General features: G+C 42.1%; 2 protein-coding genes across 2 annotated transcripts; both read right to left on the bottom strand.

Moving 5' to 3' along the window:
- Positions 1–4,461: 4,461 nt before the first annotated feature.
- LOC146634865 (uncharacterized) lies at positions 4,462–13,491 on the bottom strand. Its single transcript, XM_085349983.1, has 8 exons — positions 13,452–13,491; positions 12,019–12,057; positions 7,599–7,640; positions 7,253–7,519; positions 6,933–7,172; positions 6,681–6,854; positions 6,433–6,555; positions 4,462–4,505 (listed from the first exon to the last, which is right to left on the bottom strand). Exons 1-8 carry the CDS (start codon positions 13,489–13,491, stop codon positions 4,462–4,464), a joined length of 969 nt encoding a protein of 322 aa, XP_085206109.1.
- LOC146634864 (E3 ubiquitin-protein ligase TRIM21-like) lies at positions 13,221–15,557 on the bottom strand. Its single transcript, XM_085342524.1, has one exon. It carries the CDS (start codon positions 15,555–15,557, stop codon positions 13,899–13,901), a length of 1,659 nt encoding a protein of 552 aa, XP_085198650.1. The 3' UTR covers positions 13,221–13,898.
- Between the last annotated feature and the right edge of the window lie 5,100 nt (positions 15,558–20,657).

Raw genomic sequence — 20,657 nt, 5'->3', positions numbered from 1 at the left:
CATCCACGTAGGCTTCTAGTTGAACAGCGTTGACCAGCCTCATCAGGAATGTTGCTCGTTCACGTCTGCTAAATTTTTAAATCCAAAACTTCAATTATATTGTACGAAATGGTCAGGTGTGACAAAAGCATGTATGCATGATTACAGTTTTTACTGCCACGAGGACTGGACCAGATTCTGGACCGGAGTTTTCCCCATTTTGTGGATAAGCTGTCGGTCCACCGTTTACCTCAGCTGTCAATGCTGGAGCTGAGAAATGTCCACTTTTATTTACTCTCAAACAGGGTGTAAAACTTTGTGCAAGTTAATAAAGCTCACTGCAGACCGAGGACAGCCATGCTGAGGTGAGCTGTCGACGATATGCTAAACTGTTGGTTAGCGTTGGTATTAGCCTCTGTTAGACTGTGCCAGCTGCAAACAGCAGCTAACAAAGGCTTTTCCACTTTCCTTGAAGTGGATCCTTCATCATTTGTTTGTATTCATGTGTTTTTGGCAGTTCTAGTAAATTGTAAACTCAGTCAAGAAAATCTGGATAAATGACAGATTTGTGTATGAAATGTTTTTAAGTATAGTTTTTAAAGTACTTCATCTGCAAACAGACTGTTTTTCAATGAGGCCTAATACTTTTCTTATGTTGAAAGCTGATAGAGGACAGGGTTTGATGAATGTCTGTGAGAGATTAGAGATTCAGAACAGAAACGCTAAGGCTGCTAATCTTTGTCTTTATACCATTTTTCTTGTATCCACTGATATTAGCTAATAAATGTACGGTCTGTACATTTCTTCTGTGTGTGATGATGATTTATTTGTATAAAGAAAAAACTAGCTGTCACAACACAAATCAGTCAAATGTCTGATGTTTTACATATGTATATGTGTTACAGTGCTGCATTTCTGTCCTGACCTTTGACCCCATGCTCAGACTAAAGGTTCACACAGGCTGGTGTGTAAAAACAGCTAACAATGCATTTCTGTGTAAAGCATCATTTGTAGTAAACATTTAATGCCTGTTTCAGTTTTACACAACCTGATGGAAAAGAGAAGGAGAGCAAAGGTCAGTGAAGGGAATGACTGTAGTGCAAATACAGGTGATGTCAGTGAGGATGTGACCCTGCTGCCCTCTCCTAAACAGAGGAGACATTGTTACCCCAATACTGTCAGGCCAACATCAGCAATAAAACAGGGAAGATGTGGGGTTGATGCGCACTAATGTTAAAGAAGATTGTGTCACAGGGTTTTAGAGAAGCATTACATGTTAACTACAGTAGCTCCATAATGAATGAGTAACACGGGAAAAGCTGTCCTGTAAAATTCAAACAAATCAAACAGTTGGAGCTGTTTAGTAAAGGAGCCGCCTACTAATATCATGTAAAAATGTGTAAGAATTCAAGAAAATTACCGTATTTCCTGGACTACAAAGCGCACCTGAATATTAGCCGCACAAGCTAAAATCAGGGGAAAATCCTGTTTTGTACATACATTACCGCACGTGACTAAAAGCCGCAGGTGTTTCAATGTTGACTTATCATATGTAAGAGAATATGCACAAAGCGAATTGTCAGGAAAGAGATGGCTGTTTGGAGACACACCCCTTTTATTAATATTTTGAAAAACAAGTTATGGGTACATATTTGCAAAACTTTTTAGGTATATGTACAAGTAGCGGTAATTACAAGTACGAAACATGTACTGTGCTTCATAAATGGGTACCAAATGTAGTATATAACAATAACCTACAGCACACCAGAAAAATAGCTTCGGACTACTGTTATGTATGAACCAAGAATTATTGTGTGCTATGCAAGCCATCGCCAGTAGGGGGAACCACGCCCAGTTATGTGTGTGTGTTACTTCTGTGTTATCCCAATAAAGAAGAAGTCAACTTGTAAACAAACTATTGTGTGTGCAGTCTGACTCGGCATAAGCTCTAATAGTGTATTGACACTACAGTGGAAATATAACAACTACCTTTTAAGCTCAGGTGCAGTGACACGGCTTTAACAAGAAGAAAAGTCAGTCATTCACCATCTTTCTCTTCTTCCTGCGCACTAAAACCACCAAAGTCCTCTTCTCCAGTGTCGGATACGAACAGGCTCAGGATGGCTTCGTCATCCACTCTCAGCTTCTTTCCTTCGTTGTCACTTTCAAAACCAAAGAAATCCTCGTTGTCAGTGTCAGAGTCGAACACCCTCTGAAGGGCCTCCTCTCCATCATGCAGCAGTCCAGCCCTTCGAAATCCGTTGGTGATCATGGATGTTTTCACACTTTTCCACGCTGTCAGAATCCACCGGTGGAGTTGAGCATAACTTGCTTCTCGCAAGTTTATCGCCGCTCATCATCCACGCCTCCTGCTGAACGCGAGGAGGAGGAGGAGGAGGAGGATGGGAGATATGAGTGGTGATGGTGGTTGTTGTTGTTGCTCTTTCTGTTGTTGCAACAGAGATTGGTGTCACAGAACCTGCAGGAGAGATGAGGAAGCTGGTTCAGTCAGTTTATCATCAGCTTAGCAGATTGGCTTTAAACAGGAAGTGATGTCAGTGTTCTGACCTCTGACCCTCAGAAAGCTCTGAGGAGATGATCCAAACTCATCAGTAGAACACCAGTAGAGACCTTCATCAGACTTCATCAGACAGCAGCAGCACACACACACCTGCAACAGGAGGTCAGAGGTCACTGAAGGTCAGAGGGCAGGGAATTGTAATCTGTTCCTGTGTGGTTCTGGAAACATCATTCAAACCTGATCAAGCAGATTTGGTGTAAAATGCTCGAGCTGAATTCAAATGGACTATTTTTCCTTTTAATTTCTTTTTAGGTAGAAATCTGAAATTACATGAACCTGCTCTCAACTCAGGCATTTTAGACTAAACCAACTTCAGAATTCTCAAAAGAACCTCAAACCTATTTTCAGCTCTGGAGACCAGAGTCACTGAATAGGAGACTTGGATTTGCACCCTTTAAAAATGTGTAGCTAGTGTTAGTGTGTTTATTTAGGAATCACAAGCCAAAACACTTTATTTATGACTATTTTTTTTTAATGCATTGGATGATTAAAAAATCGGCGTGTACATGGATCTCTTCCATTCAGAAATCCGCATGGCTGCAGCCAACTTCCCAGGAGAGAGTAACCTGTCCTAGCAGTTTTATATCAGGACCAGTTAAAACTGCTGGGGTTGACCTGCTTGTTTTGCAGGCCCTAATTCTTTTATATCGATACGTCTGCAGGTTTTTATTCATAATTTACACACTTCAAATCTGCCACATATATTGGAAATATAATATTAGCCTTCATTTTTATGCAGACGACACTCAGCTGTGTATTTCTTACAAACATAATTCCACCCATCTCCTGCTGCGACTGCCTCATGGAAGTTAAATCATTGTTGTCCTTAAACTTTCTCAAACTAAACATTGATAAAACTGAAGCTCTTGGTTACGACTGTAATCTGTCATATGTGTCATCCTCTGCAGTATTTTGTCATATCAGTTTCATATTAATCACTCACACTGCCTCGTTTCACTTAAGCAGTACAGTCGTCTCTGTCCTTTGGGGACATGAGCTGCAGAGCCACAGCTGGCAGGACCTGGATGTGCTGTGCAGCCTTTGTTTCTCCTTTTTAATCGCATCATAATTATTACATTTTTACAGTCATTACAGAATTTCACCTTTCAAGTACGTTTCATGACAAACACTCATACACAGACACTCACAAACACACTCTGTAAAAATGTATATTTGTTTGCGTTTTGTCTGTTTTGTCTTTCAGGCGTTGTGTATGATTTAAGTGTGCTTTGTTTTGTTGGAGTGGGCCTTTTTTCCCTTAACCCCTGTCCACTCCAGCACAATATTCAGATACCAATAAGAATATTAAATAAATCAAAGATAACGAAGCATTCAGATTCTGCTGTCTCCAAAAACAGAACTTCCCATCTTAGAGTAAAATGCTGAAAAACTAGTTGATGCATTTATTACTGCTGGGCCCCTCCTGAAAATCACTGGCTGTACCCAAAGAGATAATTAAGTGTGCCCCCTCTCTTCCTGATATAAACAGGAAAGTTCCTGATCGATGCAGATCTGTCTGTTCATTAAATCTGTGTTAAATCACACCTGCTGAAATTACAGCAGGAGTTCAGAGTATTGATCAGATTGAAATGAAGGAAGCAGCTCCATCGTAGACGACCTTTGTCAGAGTTCAAGCTGCAGAGACTCAAACCAGCAGCAGTTTGATCTCTTCAGTTCCTCCTCCTGGTTTCTCTGGAGGAACTGGAAACAGGACGCCTTCCTCACTTGCTGCCATCATGACTCCATTGATTGGATTAAATGGGAGTGAATGAAGAAAGGAGGAAGCTGATGACTGTCTGTAAATGTTCCCACGGTGAGCCCGACACAGTGAAACGTGTCCACAGGAGCTCTGCAGGTCTGTCCTCAGCTTCCTGTTTACACAGAGAAACTCGTCGTTTCTTTCACTTTTTAATTTCTTCTGTGGCGTCTGTGGTTCCTCCACCTTCTGTAAAAATGGGACAGTCATGCACGTTGGTCACTGCGCTGAAGGAATCAAAGACAGAAACAAGCCACTGTGTGACCGAACATCTGGGATTCATTTTCATCTCACTGTGAACTTGGAGTTCCCATCAAACCTTGTCTGCTGAACTCAATTCAAACTATTATTTTTTTTTATTGATAACACTGAAGAACAATGTGAAACAATATGATTCAGCAAAGCTTCAGGTTCAGTATCTGCTGACATGCACTCTTTGGACTCCACATCATTCAAACAGCTGTTAAACTAAAGGTAAACAGATAAAACACTTCATGGTCACAACAAGGAAGCTCTGTCACACAAAGATTTCAGCTTCTCTCATCAGCTAACCACACGAGCAGCACCTGTTCTGATGTGGGTGAAAATAAACACTCGACTCTGGGAACTACAAACTCAGGTGACTTCACCATGTACGTGCTTTTACATCTGACTGCTGCCCCAACACAGTGAACTGAAACATCCTCGTCAATCAAAGTGAGTCTTCCTCAGCTCCTTTCTACTACGAGGTGTAATTCTTGAACAAATTCTTCTCTCTCTTCATCGTCTCTTTCACAGAGTCTTCATGGCCTAACCTTGTTTTTATGTGTATAACCCCAAACTTACATGCCAGTGAAACATCGGTGGCTTGTGCTTTCATGTTCCACGCTTATGTTATTGGGGCAATCGTGGCTCAAGAGTTGGGAGTTCGCCTTGTAATCAGAAGGTTGCCGGTTTGAGCCCCGGCTTGGACAGTCTCGGTCGTTGTGTCCTTGGGCGAGACACTTCACCCATTGCCTACTGGTGGTGGTCAGAGGGCCCGGTGGCGCCAGTGTCCGGCAGCCTCGCCTCTGTCAGTGCACCCCAGGGTGGCTGTGGCTACAATGTAGCTGCCATCACCAGTGTGTGAATGTGTGGATGACTGGATGTGTAAAGCGCTTTGGGGTCCTTAGGGACTAGTAAAGCGCTATATAAATACAGGCCATTTAGCGTCACCTCTGCCTTTTATTTTCAGATGTTTTTATCAGCCTTGTTAGACGGCTCCCCTTTTGTTTATCTTCTATGTTCATTCGTGTCAGGATTTTGGGTCCACTCCTCACTCCTGGTGCTGCTGCATGCTGTGACAAAATCTCCCCAAATCATTTTCACACTGGAGTTCAATCAGCCAGTTCGTGCTGCATGGTGTCATACACACTAATCTTCCACATCATGCAACAATCACTTCCTTCCATTTCAGCGTTCTGACTGAGCTGCAGGATTGCTGCCATGGTTTTCTCTGACACTGACCCATTTTTACAAACTGCGACTCGAGCAGTGAGACCACAGTAAGGTTCAGACGTGAAACCAGTAACATGTTTTACTGTCAGACAGGAAACTAAAGAAAGTTTATGTTTCATAAAGCTTGAAGCCGTTGAGTCACAGTTCCTCTTTGTTTTGATGCATTTGAGGAAAATATAAGTCAATGTTTCCACGACCACAGTTTACTCCAATTCTAAAAACCACAGGGACCCTGTGCAAACACAGACTGAATGATGTGCAAATCTCACAAACCTGTATTTTATCATGAGATAAGAAATGAGCTGAGATAAGAAAACCACAAAGAAGAGGCTGATTCTGGAGCATGCTCACATGTGGTTCTTCTTTGCATTATAGAGCTTCAACCTGCATTTGTGGAAGGCAGGTGAACAATGCTCACAGACACAGTTTCAGGAAGTGTTCCTCCACCTGTTTGTCTTTGGGACCACCTGCTTTTTCTCCATTTGTGCATTCAATCCCTTTACTGTGTTCTATTTATTAAAATATGGTTTTATAAGATACACAAATCATTGCATTCTGGCTTTATTTATACAACATCACAAAAGATGTATTAACCTAAGTGTATCTCTAGTTTTCCTGCTTTTATCCCTCATTTCCGTACCTGTAGTGTTTGTCCTCAGGGTGGAGTAAACCATTTCTGGTTGGATGACTGGCATCTTATTGGATGACTCTCTACTGGTGACCTCAGAGTAGGTGACATCATTTGAAGGAGCCTCATTGTGGACTAGGCAGAGCCATGAAGGCAGCATAAGAGTGATAAGACCAAGAATCACTGATCCCATACAACACATACATACATGTATACTGCTTCACTTACAAGTGCTCAGTTGGGTCAAACAGACTCTATACCTGTGTGTTTCTTCCAAAGGAGCCGGACCAGAACCAGAGACGCAAGAACCAGAGAAACCAGAGCAGCTACGACTGGGATGATGAAGGGCTGGAGAGGAGGAGGAGGAAGAGAAGGAGAAGGTGGATGGGAGACATCAGTGTATGTTGTTGTTGTTGTTGTGGGAGGAAGAGGACCTGCAGGAGAGATAATGACGCTGATTCAGTAAATTTATCATCAGCTCAGCAGACAGGAAGTGATGTCAGTGTTCTGACCTCTGACCCTCAGAAAGCTCTGAGGAGATGATCCAAACTCATCAGTAGAACACCAGTAGAGACCTTCATCAGACTGCTGCACTTTAATGGTGATGAGTTTCTCTGATTTAGGTCCAACAGGACGTCCATTAAAGTAGAAATAAGCTGCGACTGTGCCACCAATTTTGTTTTTACAGCGTAGAGTGACATCACTTCCTGTCCTCACAGGAAGTGCAGGGATCTCCAGGATCACATGTTTATCTGAAGAAAAGACCCACAGAGTGAGTTAGAGGTGGTATAACAGTCTGCTGTTAGTCTGATGAAATGAATGACTTCATTACCTGATACAGTGATGTTGACTTCTTCACTCTTCTCTCCAGCTTCACCTTCACACCAGTAAACTCCACTGACTGGCTCGAACTCATCAAACAAACAGGATGAACCATTGAACCTCCCGAAGCCCCGCCCACCTGCTCCACATGACTCAGTCCCACTTCCTGTGTCCCTCTTCACCGTCCATCCATCAGAGCCCAGCTGACTGTCACATGTCAGAGACACTGAGGCTGCTGTGAAGAACTGCTGAAGGTTTGGACTGACGCTCAGAGAGACTGGAGGACAGACGGACAGTTTCTATCAGTGTTTACACTCAGTGTTTGTCCTGGACCATGGTGCACTTCATCTACTCACCTGCACAAACAGTCAGTGCAGACAGCAGCAGCACACACACACCTGCAACAGGAGGTCAGAGGTCACTGAAAGTCAGAGGTCAATGAAGGTCATAGGATGTTAAAGGTGAGAGGTCACTGAAAGAGAGTGGAAATTATGACCAGAAGGCAGTAATAGGCCTGGGAGAGCATCTTCTATGTTACCATGTTCACCCTTCACCCTGCTATGATGGCGCTTGTTTAGCCATTTGTCACATAGACTCTGGATGTTATATTTCAAAGCTGCACACTGGTTATCTGTGTAGGTCACAGTTAGGTAGTGATGGCCCGCTTGAAGCTGACGCTCCGGAGCGTGTGTCGAAAAAAACAACACACTGGTTCAGAAGCACTGTGTCGAGGCTTGCTTCGTTTGGCAAAAGTCACGTGACCAGTGACGTCCGAAGCTTCATTACGCACGTAACTGCTTCGGTACCTGATTCAAACGGATATAAGGAAGTGAATCATCCACGGGATTCGTGGAGTGTGTTGATGGTGACAGATAGCGACGAGGTGATCATTCCACTGACAGATATGGAGCCAGCGAGGAAGAGAGGACGTTCTGGCGTGTGGGAATATTTTGAGTTGATTTTGCTCAATTCATTTTATCTGCCGAAGTGAAAAACCTGAAATGTCCAAAATCATGTTTTCATAATGTAAATATCATTACAGCATATGACTTTAGGAACACTTCCATGTGAATTAAAGCTGATGAAGACTACAACAATGTATTTGACACAATACGTACATTACATTGCTACAGTTTAGAAAATCATTTTGTTTATTGTTTTTAGGTGATAGTCTGCAGGACCCAGGAATACCTGCATATCTACCAGCTTGCAGTGTAGTTCCTGCACTCCACAGCCTCTTCTGTTCCATGCAAGTGGATTTTCTCCAAGGCAGGAGAAACTATTTCTAAGAAAAGAAACAGACTCAGCCAGCGCACAGTAACACTAATCCTCTTTTAAAATGTAAATAACAAAAGGGCTACCTGACATAGATCGTGTTTTTACTTTGCAAGTTCTTGATTAGGGGTGGGTTTTGATTATCGCCTTTCTGATTACAATCCATGCTAAATTGAATAAAGTGATATTGATTCATTAAAATCCCGTGTCGATTTGTAAATTAACGTTATTATGCCTGAAACGCCAGCATCTCAGGTTAAACCTCACAACATGTCGTCAAACACCATGCAGCTAAAACAGTAACTGGGAGCAGGTTTACGGATTCTGCATACATAACGTGAACGCAGAGCGCGGACCCGACGCGTCAGAGTCAGATTTTGGTGCGTCGCTTCTTTTTTTTCCCGCTGGCTTCTGCAGCTGCAGGTTTCATAACTCTCTGTTTACATCTCTAATTAAGTCTCACATGTGTCAGCTTTCTTTTAATAGATACGAAATTATGGATATATACTGTTAAATGATCAGAATTGTAATATTTCTGACTGAGGCAAAACTTTCCAGATTCCAATCAAATTGAATCGGATCCTGTATCGAATCAAAATGATTCTACAAATCAGTGACGATGCAGCCGTACTCAGCCCCCTAAGCATTTTCCCTTTCCAGTTCACAATCAATCCCACCCCTAGGTCAAAAATATGTATAGGACAATTGGCCTCATCTAATATTTTGTATGAACCTGTCCAGCTGTCCAGTGATTAAACGACAAGTAGATGGAGGCAGGACTCCACAGCAGGGGCATACTCCATAATGTGCTGTGCATTATCATATGTATATTATATATATTGCTCACTTATTGTATTTACCAACATCAAGGAGTTATGAGCAAAGAAAGGCCACACCATAGTGCATGTTTAAATAGGGAAAGTTTATTGATCAAAATGTATTACGCAAATACACATTACATTTTTTTCAGCCCCCCAATCGAGAAAACAAAACCAATTACATGTTCAAAGCAACGGAACGGTGGCCCAATATCAGAGAGAACTCCACTCTTGAGTGAGCAGCGATGATTGAGCAGTCCGTTTTATTTTGCAGATTCAAGCTGCTCTTCTAAATTTTCACCACCAGATGTCACCGGAGAGGACTGTGTTGAAAAGCTTCGAGTAATGAACCGTTTTTCAATACAACCTTCAGTGCTTCGGAAAGCTTCATTTGGCCATCACTACAGTTAGGTGTTGTGAGAAAGTTGGTGACACCCAGTTGGTGGGGAGGTCCTGGTGGTGAAGTCTTCTGTTCTCCTGTGTCAAGAGTGCAGACAACAGCTGTTGAAACACCTTCTCTTTTAACGTCTATTCAACTAAATGCTGTGCTATTTATCTTTAGTGACTGTGTACCTGCCCCCCCCCCCCCCCCCCCCCCCCCTCTCTCTCTCTCTCTCGTGCTCATAAGAATAAAAATGAATAGAAAGTTGTTGATTACTTCTACTCATGTGACAAAGTGCAGGAAGACCACGCCCGGGTGCATATTTTTGGTAATAGCCCGTCACCAGTAGTAACCATCTATTACCTATGACAAGCCACCTGGGAAGGCGAGACAAACTTTGGAGCAGACACAAGACACTTTGTCGAGAGACACTTCTGCATCGATGACGGGCTGATTTCAGTTCCCACAGAGGCTGCAGCCATCGATCGGCTTAAGCACACATGTGCAGCCGAGTCCAACCTCAAACTCCACAAAATTGCCTCAAATAGTTTCTTAGTCATGCAAGCCTACACCCGGTGTGGAGTTCTCTCCGTATGTAATAGTATCTTCAACCTCTTGTATACTCCGAGTGGAAAACAGTTAAAGAAAAAAAAACATAAACATGTTTAATCAATACCTTTCATAACTTGAAATGCAAATAGAAATTATACATTTTTAAAAATGATGCAAACAACAAAGTAAAATGTTGCTATTTACCCCAAAATGCAGCCAAGGCCTCAGATTTTTTGCACAATCACTTCAAACTATTTACAGAACAATCAGGTGTGTTGCATCAAATAAGAAGGCACACAAAGTATTCATGCAACTCCCAAAGAATAGGTCCTGTCCACTATAAAACAGAGGAGAACACCACAAGGTCTGACAGCAGGAGCACCTGTGACATTCACTAGTATAACTCACAAAAACCCAATAACTGCATAACACACTAACTACAGCCTCCAAACACACTAAACGTCACTAATCTCTCACATGTGAAAACTCGCTCTCTCTCTTTCTTTCGCTCTCTCTCTCTCATTGGTGTCACTCCTAAAACTTCTCCCTCTTCCTAAACAACCAAACGCCTCATGTTGCCATATCATTTTTTGATTGGTGGACATGGTACACTTCAACATGAATAAGGAAGGGAAGGGGTGTTTTTTCTTTTTCACTCGCAAGCGGAGAGCGTTTGCTAGCGCTGTCCTTAGAAAACGCAGTTGCTGAGGCGGCTGAGGTCATTTGGAGTCCAGGGAGCGCTTTGAAGACCTTCTGTGACTCTTTGGTGGCATCTGTCATTTTTTACAGTGTTGTATGTTGGTACCTCAGGTCCCACATCTCCAGATTCACTAACAGCTTCTTCCACCTGGGCCATTCGGACATTTAACAAACACCATGTCCCCTCTGTTCTAACTCTGCTGTGATCCCAACAACCTACATGTAAAGGTCGCCCAAACTAATAAAATTGTCAGGGATTATAATGGAGAGAGAAAACAGGCGGCTTCCACCCTCTATCTGAACATCAGTTTTGAGTGGCTATACAGTATATCTGCAGAGATACGGGCAGTACAGGTGCAGCAGTTAGGTATTAAGAAATAAAAAAGAAAAGAAAAACATAAAATGAATTCATATTCAATTTCCACATTTACTAAAAGCAAACAATGTAATGATATTAAAGTAACTCCCTGATGGATGACATGAGCAATGAATAGCTTCACTGATTTTATTAGGTTCTATTTGAGTCTCAATCTGCTGCTGTTTGAAGCTCATCACCAGAAAAACAACAAAACATACAAACTCTGAGGGAAATGACCAAAACAGTCTCCAGTCTTTTGTTAGACTCTGTGTTTATAGTGGAAAATTTGCTCTTATTAAAGGAAGTGAAGGCTACATAATAGGCAGATAAGACAAACGTGTGGTGAGTGCAACTAGCAGCTGTGGTTTCCTGAATGAACGTCGATGTTCGAAGAAACGAGGTTACTACACCGGGGGACCCCATCCTTGGGGTGGACCCATTTTTGTTTTAGCGTGTTTTGGGGTTTAAAAGCCACAGAGACGCGGTGCTTAGGAAAAATGCATTTCAGCTGTGCTGATGCTCCTGACACGTATAAGACTGGGGAAACCTGCATTCAGCTGGACCTGAAACACACTATGTCCAGATAAACACAATCAACTTTTGGAGAAAAGTAAAAGATTCTTCATCAGACTAACAACTAAAAACATGACACTTACCTTAACAGTATGGGCTACATCAAATATATTCAAGACCGACAACAACACTTCTCACTGCTGCTAATTTTAACAAAACTAAACAAAAAGTAGAAAAAGGCAATTCACCAAGTCTTGAAAAGTAAAACTGAAAAATAGAAACACAGAATAAAACATCCATCCAGATCTTTAACACCAACAACATAAAATCTACCTTAATTAAATGGCCAAATTCTCCAATAAATTAGCAATAATAAAGTAAGAAAAAATAAGACATTCAATTTATGGACGCTCAAATTAACAGAGCGACATTAAACGCACCTCATTGCCTGCCGTAGCGTTCTTCGCAGCTGCACTTCACCTCAAAGGTCGCTTAATACATCGGATTGAACTTAACCAAAGTCCAATTAAAGGAAAATAAATGTTTCTAACAAATACAATGAAGAAGATTAAAATAATTCACTGTCAGTTACTGTCGCTGTGAGTTTGACGAGGTCAGCTGCTTCATTTGGTTCTGCCTAAAGTTCTCTCAGTGATCCAGTGTTTATATGATAAGATACGTGTTTAATGCAGAGAGTTGGAATTACAAGTTGGTAAGAAGCTTTTTAACAAAGGTTTGATTTAAGCTTTAAGTTCAAAGGTGAAAGAAATTTCACGTTTGATGAAGGAAGATCAAGGCTAACAAGGACATAGGTCAAAGGTCAAAATAAGGTAAGGTGAGAAAATATAATAGATATATATAATCAATCAATAAGGTGAAAATATCAGATAAAAGGGTTTATTTGGTTATAAGGAATAAAGAGGTCAAAGGTCAAAACAAGAGTACTGTTAAGTTAAAATTAAAAGGTCAAAGGTCAGATTAAACAGGTTACACAGAAAGGATCGGCAAAACTTAAACAAGGATAAAGAAATAATACATTAAACAAGGAAATAAATTAAAAGTCTGAGTTAATGAGAAATTAAACGTTTAAATCAGGTTAAGAGTTAAATTTGAAGCTTTTCTTAGTTAAACTAAATAAAATAATCAGAATAAACGATTGGAGGAAAAAAGCAAAGATGTTGTGATCAAATAGTTTGTACGGCAGAAAGAAAAACATGTTTCAGTAGATTGTATGTTGGAAACCACAGTAGACACAGTAGACTCAAATCATTGTTACTGAGGAATTCTGCCTTAAACAGTAAAGTGTTCTTTAACAGTGTGTGTGTGTCTGCAGCTGTTCTTTGTGTTGTTGCTGCATCGCTGCCTCAGGGGGAAAGTTGTGTGTGTGTTATGCAGACTAGCAGAGACTGCAGCTGTCAGCAGCCACACACACTTTCTATTCTTCAAATCAAATCACAGTGAAACATGTTCACTGACAGCTCAGCTTCAGCATCGTCTTCATGCTGTGACTGCAGCCGTTCAACTCTGTTTGTCTTTAACCCAAATCATCACAACATGCAAATATAATCATCAAAATGATGTGACTGGAAGGATGCAGCAGTCTGTGCTCCACCTTTCTCCTCCACACCTGCAGGTGGAGAACATGGATGCATGAATCTCTACAGAGTTCTTTGAATATTATCCGTCTCATCAGTTTTCAGTGAACAAAACTCCTCACAGAGCCAAAATAAGCAGTTTGTATCCAACATAACTCAGCTGGACTCTGATGCTCCGTATAACAGCCACACATGAGTCTGGATTCACTCAAAGCATTGAACAAACTTTATTGGAAATGAAGCTTTTGGACATTTGTTCTCTGATATTTGCTCTTCAGCTCGAGTCTCCATCAGTGGGAACATTTCCTGATTCAACTTTTCTTCTGTTCAAATCAAACTCCATGAGAATCAAAGTGTGAATCAGAGTCCTGATGATCAGATTCTATAGAAACATGGAGACTGTAGAGGATTTACACTCAATATGTTCATTTGTTCCCTTCAAGAAAAATCAATCATTCATCCAATTAAATCAGTCGTTGATCAGTTTGATTGACAGGACAGATGATCAGAGGTGCAGAGTTTTTACCTCCATCATTGTTACAGGGGCTGAAGAATGGGTGGAGTTTGTGAGTGAAGGAGCAGCCAGTAAAGGAGTAGATCAGAGCTGCAGCACCTACATCATAAAAGGAGACCAGACCCTCCTCATAATCCACAAACACCCCCACCTTCTCAGGACCAGGATGGAGACAGAGACGGACTGAAGGACCAGCAGCAGCTTTGTACTCATTTCCATTTCTCAGCCACACAGTCCAGAAACCATCCTGAGGTCTCAGTGTGATTATTCCCTTCCTGTTGATCGACTCTGTGGCCACTCCTAAATCCCAGTCAGTCTTTCCTTTAACCTGAACCTCAAAGTAAAATCTGCCTGAAGAGAAACTCTGCTCTCCTAAAACACAAGCACACTGAGAAAATCTCTCTGGGTTGTCTGGAAGTTTCTTCCTCACATCACTATGATAAACTTGTTTTCCATCATCAGACAGGATGAGTTTAGGATGAGCTGTATCAGGATCCAGAGTCACATCCACCTCATGCTGCTGCACCCTCTGCAGCTCAGCCTCAAACAGCTTCTTCTTCATGAGTTTCCTGATTGTCTCCTCCAGCTGAGCCACAGCTCTCCCCACAGTCCCCTCATATGATGGTGGATGAACTCTGACCTCTGTCCAGTCCTTGCTGGGTGGAGCAGCTTTCAGGGAGGAGAAGCTTTGGAGGAGGTGGAGGTGGTCTTCAGAGCGTGAGAGCTGCTCCACCTCAGAGCTTCTCTCCATCAGCTCAGAGATTTCCTGTTCCAGATCTTTGATGAGACCTTCAGCCTGTTTCTCTGTAGCTTCCTGTTTGTCTTCGATCTCCTTCATGAGCTCCTTCAGGCGTCTCTCAACAGACTCCATCAGAGCCGTGAGGACCTGAACACCTTCTGCTTTCTGTCTGTCTGCAGCATCTTTACTCATCTTCACCGACTCTGTGATCTCCTGAATCTTCAGTCGTCTCTTCTGGATCATCTGCTGAATCTCAGCCTCTGTCTTCTCCAGCTCTGCCTTCTTTCCTTCATATTCTTCTCTCAGAGGAACAAACTTGTGGTTCTTGTGGTCTAAAACAGAGCAGAGCATGCAGACACATGTCTGGTCGGTCTTACAGAACAGCTGCAGAAGGTTATCGTGCTTCGTGCACATCCTGCCTTCCAGGTTCTCCACAGCATCAACCAGCTGATGTCTTTTCAGGCCTTTCACTGTCAGATGAGGCTCCAGGTGAGTCTGACAGTAGGAGGTCTGACACACCAGGCAGGACTTCAGGGCCTTCAGTCTGGTTCCAGTGCAGACGTCACAGGGAACTTCTCCTGGTTTGGCAGCTTGTTGCTCTGAGCTGCTGCTGCTGGCTTTCTGCTGAGCTTCACGTCTGAACTGAGCAACCATCTCAGAGAACAAAGTGTTGATCTTCAGCTGAGGTCGAGTGTAGAAAGTCTCTTTACACATGGGACACTGACAGCTCTGATTCATGTCCCAGTGCTGACTGATGCAGGTTTTGCAGAAGTTGTGTCCACATGGTGTAGAGACTGGATCAGTGAACACATCCAGACAGATGGAGCACAGAAACTGATCTTCAGATCGCAGATTGCTGGCAGCAGACATGTCTGCACTCTGAGGGAGAAAGAAAAGAAACATTTGATTCAAAATTCACTTTAAATTTCATTTTTACAAAGAGAGAAACAAGCGTCAGTAGTCTGAGGAGCTTGGAGAGAAAAGCGTCTGGACTTCTTTGAGTTTCTTGAAGACGTTTCATCAGAGAAGCTTCTTCAGTTCTCAGAGTAACTGGTGGAGACCCAGCAACACACTCAGACACAAACTGGTTCATCCAAACACAAACCTAACATCGTAGTGTCTGCTGTACAGTGCAGCGTCCAGATGGACAGGATCAACGTTTGGGGATGAAGATAAATACAGTCGTTACAAAGATGTGAAATTGTTTCTCTGACTGTTTTACAGAAGGTCCAAGATTCATCCAGATCATTTGTATACTTGAATAAATCAGTTTGTTGGATATTTTCCATCAATCACTGTGAAGTAAACTTCGACCTTGTTGGTGACTGAATACTTCTTATTGTACGTCCAGATCAACGACCCATTAATATTAACCAGTGACTGTTCCAGTAGAGCTGACAGTGAGGAGGACGATGAATCACAAACCTCAGAAATGTGTTATTAACTGTTGATCCAGTATTTTAATGGCATTGATGAGAACATGTTTATTCAGAGGTGTCTGTATATTTGGTCCATTTGTGCGTCAGTAAAAACTGTCCTGTTTTCTCTCACAGATACTGGAACATCACAGCTCCTCACAAACTCAGGATGTGGAAGAAGATGAACTTTCCCAGTCACTCGCTGGGATACATCATTCATGTTATTCTGGATCCTCAGAAAACATTGATTTATTTTTGTGTTTCATATATTTGTTTGTCCAAATCAAAGGTTGATGTTAGTAGAGAAGAAGCCACCATGATAAAGCCTGTGTGTGAAAATGAGATCAGTGCATTTGATCAAAATCCCATTTAAGGAGGAATTCTGTCCTCCAGTTTGTTTAAATAAGCTTTGGGATTAAACAGCATCATCTATGTTTGTGTCTGATGACATGTTTGATCCAGGTCAGCTTGAATATCACAGCTGATGTGTGGAACTCTGACATGTTTAAAGCCTGATTATCAGGATGATTCAAACACATCTGTCTAAATAATGAGATTCATGTTTCCACACAAAGTTATAAAGTGCAGCATCGACTGTTTTCTGAATGATTGAGGATCATCTGTGACTCTTACAGGATACACTAAGTCAGATAATCTTTGTAAAATGTGTGAATGACTTTTTGAAGTACTGACCAAAATCTGCTGGTTTACAGTGTCAAAGGCTTTATATCAATAAAGAATAAATAGGTGTTTTCACGTCTGTAATCCTTATGATCAATCAGATCCAGAATCAATCTAAGAGGAACAGGAAGTGATGAATAACCAGGAAGTGTGGAGTCAGTCTGAAGTCCAGAGCACAGCCTGAGTCCACAGTCCTGAGCAGAGCCACAGTGAGACTGAAGCAGCAGCTCGATGCTCCTACAGTGGATCTGTGGTTACATGAGCAGATTTCTATGGATCCAGTGTGACTGTGATGAGTCCTGATGAAGTGAACAGAGTGAAGATTTGTGTAGAAGCAGGAAGTGTGATCAGCTGCACTCACCACTGTTGCTGAGAGGAACCTGATGGACTCCAGTGAATCTTCTTTTAGAGACAAACAGGACTCGACTGCAGCTCTGCTGCTGCTCTCTCACACTGTCACTTCTGCAAAATGACGTTGAGCTTCTTGTTTTTCAGGTGTTGCTCCGCCTCTTCCTGCCTCTCCCTTTACAGGAATCAGCCGGTCTGTACTCAGTGACTGTGTGCAGCGGGTGGGAGGAGTGAGGAGTGGTGTGTGGGTTCACACAGTAATGACGGCCTCAGGTGATCAGGAGAAACTCACCTGGATTTCCTTTTTCCACAGCAGACTGAGAGCTTCAGGTGGACCCTGAAGGAGGTCTCAGACACAGGTGGTAAAAGTACATACAGTGTGTACTGAAGTAGAAGTACTACTGTTAAAAATACTCCAAGTACTAATTCAACTTCTTTACTGAAGTAAAAGTAAAAAGTACTGGCTGTGAAATGAGAGTAAAAAGAGCTGATTGAAGAACATTTCTAACACGTGTTTATACAAAGCTAACTGAACCATGTGCTGCATCAACGTGATAATAAAATAATATTATTCACTTTGTTTCTAATAAATATTCCCAGCTTGAATCAGACAAGTTGAACATGAGCAGAGAAAAAGAAGGAAATCCAAATATTCCTGTGTTCAGTTTTCTCCATTTACAGGCCGACTGTGCCTCTAAACAGGAACATGAGCAGGAAGAGGCTGAAGTGGATTCAGCAGGTGGAGGATGCCTAACATCAGCTGGAAAGATTTACTGTGACGTTTGTTTGCTGTTTTCGCCTCGTGCACGAGAACATCACCAAATAAACTCGAGACAGTTTTTAATATTTCACTGTTCAAGAGCAAAAAGACTGACGGACTGTGTTTAAGGCCACCTCACAAATGTCACACATGAAATATTCAGTGTTTATTTGCTGGTTTGTTGGCAGCAGCTCCTTAAAGTCTGTCACACATCTGTTTGACCGTCTCCAGTTAATCTGAGACTCCAGTTAATCTGCAACAGCAGCATCAGGCGGCTCAGCTGATCTCTGGTGTGTAGCTGCTGTGCTGCGCTCCCATTCCTCAGTGAAAGCAACAGCAGAACAAAAACTCTCTCGATCCACATGTTTGAAAAGAAAGCTTTTAAACAGATGAACACACTCAGTAAAGGACAAAGAAAGAAGTAAGAAAAAATTAGAGTAAAGAGTAAAAGCAGGAGCAACTGAAACAGGCTGCATGCTAGCTGTCGCATGCTAGCTGACGCATGCTAGCTGATGCATGCTAGCTGACGCATGAGCACTAGAACTGTTAAACTTCATTGTTATGACTTTAGCACCGAGTTACATGAAATCCTGCATCAAAAAGAACAACACAGCGATCACAGACATGTTTCTGCCAACAAACCAACATTAACCCAGAAAAGCCTCTAAAACAACCTGCTGTGGTTTGGAGTAGAGATTCCTGAATTTACCAGGTGCACCTGAAGGCAGCACAATTTAAACCGTAAATAATGATGTAGGTGCGCAAATCCTTTTCAAGCTTCACAGTGTCAAATGAGCCGGCTTACATTTGTTGCACTTCTACACCAAGTTTTACGCTCGCGTTTCTTCGTTGCTGATTTTTGTTCCACAAACCAAAAGAAAAAAGATTCAACCTTTAATATATTTTCATGTGTGTTTCAAGCACTATGACATATCACACACACACATGCTGAGTGTGTCACTGATAAAGCTGTGACACAGCAGCTCACTCAGTCCAGTCCAGGTAACAGACTCACCTGTTAGCAGCAGCTCTGCCCTCACAGAGCTCAGCTGCTTATTTTAGTCAGCAGGAAACATTAATATTATGGACTACAGCCGTCTGTCAGGGCCGTTCAAGGACACAGTCACACACAGGTTTAAACTGTTAGACTCTGTTAAGGTTCAAATATTGAGGAAGGAGAGTACAAACAACCATGGGCCAAGAGCTTGGTCAAACAATTGATTTTAATGAAATACACGCGTGGGAAGACCAGTTCCGTTCGCAGACAGGGCTGATCTCCGACTACTCAAAACATAAACAGATATTTTATACCATCAGGGTTTGAATTTAATGACGCCCCCTCAACGTCAAATCAATTTCATACATAGGTCAGATCAAAACCACAATGACTTTTAACACAGTTTAAAAAGAACATTGTCTTCGTCTTCACGGCAGGTACTTCCTGTCACTGAAGGATGCTCGCTTATCATCTTGACACATCAGCAGCAGTTCTGCGACAAACTGCTCTTTTGCAACCCCGAGCAAAACATGATTAAACTTCCACCTATAAATGATTCTCTCTAACTGTGTGTGTGTGTGTGTGTGTGTGTGTGTGTGTGTGTCTGTGTGCTAACCACAATTGCACCCTATTTCACCTCACCGACCAGCTCCTGACCTCTCACCAGACAGAGAGACAGAAGCCACTCTCATATATGTAATAACCGAACTGAAACTATGTATATGTCATCTACTAAATAAATGTTTTAATCAAGAACCTCTACTAAAGGCTTAATACAAGAATATGAACTTATAAACAATAATAAGAATGACCTGCTATAAGTGTTTTGTAAGCATGTATTGCAATTCCTTCTATGTTCTAGTTTCCCTCAGCATGGATCACCTGGACACTCTCACCAGTGAAGCTTAAGACCCTTAATGAACTGAACATCAACTCAAAATAAGCACAGATATGCAATATGTATAAAATAGTTATAACTGCATCTGGAATACAAGGTTAATGTATAATGTTAATGCTAACAGTATGCATAAGCCTCTTAAGGCCATCTTAAAACTATCGGTTACATTGTTAAAGCAATGATCATACTGCAGATTATATTGTGCTGGTAAAATACTTTTGTTCATCCCCACAACTCATGAATACCCACAACGTTCGATGCACATTTATCTTTAACAGGAGCAAACGGCCTGATCAGATAATATAAGAACTCATAAAAGCTCATTTATGTAAATCTCTGCTTGGACCAGTGAAACAGTCTCACACTGACTAAACACCATCACTACTTCAGTAATGACAGAGGGGCGTAGGCGTGCTCGTGGGACAGCTTCCTCCAGCTGTGGAAACCAGATGTGGAAGCAGACTCCCTGATGTTGCAGTCCAACACCAGTGTGAGCAGAGAGGACTCAGCTGCTGGGCGGAGCTTATCTTCCTGTGCTGTTCAAATCCAGCATGAAACTCTTCTTATGTTCCCTCTTCAGTCTGATCCTGTCTAACAAACATCACTGTTCACCTCCTCCTCCCTCTGTGACTCCTTCATGTCCACTTTACTCCTCAGTAAGTCTCCACAGCTCCAAAGCAGCTCTGCATTCAGAGTTAGTCCACGTTCTCACCTCCATCTTCAACCTTTCCTCAGCCAGAGTGCTGTGTCTGTGCTTCCACAGGCCCCGCTGGTTTACAAACTTGTTCCTGTTAACGGAAACAAGACGAACAGCTTTTACTTGCTAGCAAGGGAGGACCGCTCGGTGTGTCAGGAAAGCACTGAATCC

The sequence above is a fragment of the Diplotaxodon limnothrissa genome, linkage group LG3 (genome assembly GCF_057381915.1).
Source record: "Diplotaxodon limnothrissa isolate DT_005_m linkage group LG3, D_limnothrissa_male_GT1.1, whole genome shotgun sequence".
Classification (NCBI taxonomy): Eukaryota; Metazoa; Chordata; class Actinopteri; order Cichliformes; family Cichlidae; genus Diplotaxodon; species Diplotaxodon limnothrissa.
The sequence above is the reverse complement of the archived record's forward strand: the minus strand, read 5'-3'. Positions and strand labels throughout refer to the sequence as shown.

Coding starts and splice junctions, on each gene's coding strand:
- LOC146634865 (XM_085349983.1), bottom strand. CDS start 13,491: ATGCATCCATGTTCTCCACCTGCAGGTGTGGAGGAGAAAG. Junction 7,520..7,598: donor TGCACTGACTGTTTGTGCAG/GTGAGTAGATGA, acceptor TCTGTCCTCCAG/TCTCTCTGAGCGTCAGTCCA. Junction 6,855..6,932: donor GAGCTTTCTGAGGGTCAGAG/GTCAGAACACTG, acceptor TCTCTCCTGCAG/GTCCTCTTCCTCCCACAACA.
- LOC146634864 (XM_085342524.1), bottom strand. CDS start 15,557: ATGTCTGCTGCCAGCAATCTGCGATCTGAAGATCAGTTTCTGTGCTCC.